At 49.3% G+C, this 1,762-nt stretch overlaps 2 protein-coding genes across 2 annotated transcripts; both read right to left on the bottom strand.

Annotated features, from left to right (window-relative positions):
* Positions 1–205: 205 nt before the first annotated feature.
* Pmar_PMAR016852 (kif4, putative) lies at positions 206–1,267 on the bottom strand (the record flags this gene model as incomplete). Its single annotated transcript, XM_002764319.1, has 4 exons — positions 206–271; positions 319–432; positions 605–786; positions 1,217–1,267. Coding segments are annotated over 4 exons (413 nt in total), but the record flags the coding sequence as incomplete, so codon positions are not given.
* Positions 1,268–1,301: 34 nt separating this feature from the next.
* On the bottom strand, positions 1,302–1,674 carry Pmar_PMAR016851 (conserved hypothetical protein; the record flags this gene model as incomplete). Its single annotated transcript, XM_002764318.1, has 2 exons — positions 1,302–1,468; positions 1,518–1,674. 2 exons carry the CDS (start codon positions 1,672–1,674, stop codon positions 1,302–1,304), a joined length of 324 nt encoding a protein of 107 aa, XP_002764364.1.
* Between the last annotated feature and the right edge of the window lie 88 nt (positions 1,675–1,762).

Raw genomic sequence — 1,762 nt, 5'->3', positions numbered from 1 at the left:
GCTGTTATCACCTGGTGTAGCATTAGATGGCTCGTGGCATCCCAGCATAGTATAAGTTTTCCCACTGCCTGTCTGACCATATGCGAACACAGTGCACTTGGCCTTTCGAGTGAATAATGCCGACACCAGGGGACGAACGCATACGTTATACCTGATGATGCTCTCACAATTGTACTATAGGACACGCGCAAGCAATCCTGACTACAGTTCAGCATTGGTCGTTTCCTCAGAAAAAGCCTCATCGAACTGGAAAGTATGCTCCTCGACGTATCTACACTCCGAGTACTACTCTCACCATACAACGGTGTTGTCAGCTACTTAGTGAGGTCCACCTTGAGCTTGGGCTCACTAACCACGACGGCCCCATCCCGACAAGCTACCACGTCGCCTCCTCCCCTTGCTGACAGCTCCCGCCTGTTCAACGGCCGTTTTCTGAGGCACATCAGAAGACATACTGCCAAGTGTGGAGGGATCCAACAACAGGAGAATATTCAGAAATCGAAATCAATGGTATCAACTCTGACTCTCCTACTTTCTTCAACAACGAGTAGTTACTTTCACATACCGCTCAAGCGACTTAGTTACCGCGAATGGACATGACTACCTGCACGTAACCCGTATCTTAGGAGGAGCTGATGGAGACCCTCCCCCATTATTGCCCGCTCCGTTCACGGAGATGTCAGCATTGCTGCCGAGGGCTCCAGGCGGTCCTCTACCCCCCTGATTAGTCGGTGTCACTGAGCCATTCTTTCGAAGATGACTAGCCCGAGCCGCTCCTCCACTGGACTGACCACGGAGAGTACTATAAGGTTATGAGTGGCCCACCCAACACCTCAGGCCTGTCCATTGATGTTCGGGTGGGAGACCTTGTCCTGGCCTTGGATTCTGGAACTGGAAATCTTATGATGTTCTGCTCTGCCGAATTACGCATTCAATCGACTCAAAAGAATAGAGTCTGCCCTAGTCTTTCCAACAGAGTGCTCTGACTGGAGCCCTTCTTCCAGGGTCACATTTACTTGAGACGTGTATAGACCATCGACTATATCGATCAGCTAGGCGCGCGCTAAAATTCTGCGCACTAGACTCATGACACTGACAGCTCAACACAGAGTTGATTATTGATTCCCATGCGTAAAATCGTAATTAACGAGTATATGATCGCTGACCACGGCTTCCGTAAACTACAACAGCATCACGATCATCACAGACGTACTACCAGGAAGGGGGTGTGCTCCACGATCTCAGACGAGACAAATAATACACACATAAGGTGGAAATAAAAATTAAATTACTATTGCAAATCAGGGAACGGCCTCGGGCACACGGCCATTCAAGAACTGTTTGAACATATGCAGACTTTCGACTGGTTTATCCTTGGGGACCATATGGCCAGCATTCGACACACGGAGGAACGCAAAGTTTTTATACTGTCGCATGGAGCCCACGACGATCTCGGAAATAGAATTGTCTGAAATTGAAAAACACTCGAACCACCAGCCAATCGAGAGTTGACCCACCGCCGAGTCCAACAGCAGGGGCGATGAACTCCTGATAAGGGGCTACTTGAAAGTCGTCCTTATGACCCCACAGGAGCTTCTCGGTCCATGCTTTATTGCCGAGCCAGTTACAAGGATAGTCTTGGTCACCAGCATAGATAAGTACTTTAAGTCCCATGGCCAGAAGAGGCGGAACTAGGTCATCATAGGTCTGTAGGAATCGTTGGGAGTAAGCGTCTTGTAAACCTGATCACTCTTCACTGGAG

Source organism: Perkinsus marinus, assembly GCF_000006405.1.
Source record: "Perkinsus marinus ATCC 50983 genomic scaffold scf_1104296978924, whole genome shotgun sequence".
Lineage (NCBI taxonomy): Eukaryota > Perkinsozoa > Perkinsida > Perkinsidae > Perkinsus > Perkinsus marinus.
This window is presented reverse-complemented; position numbering and strand designations above follow the sequence as displayed.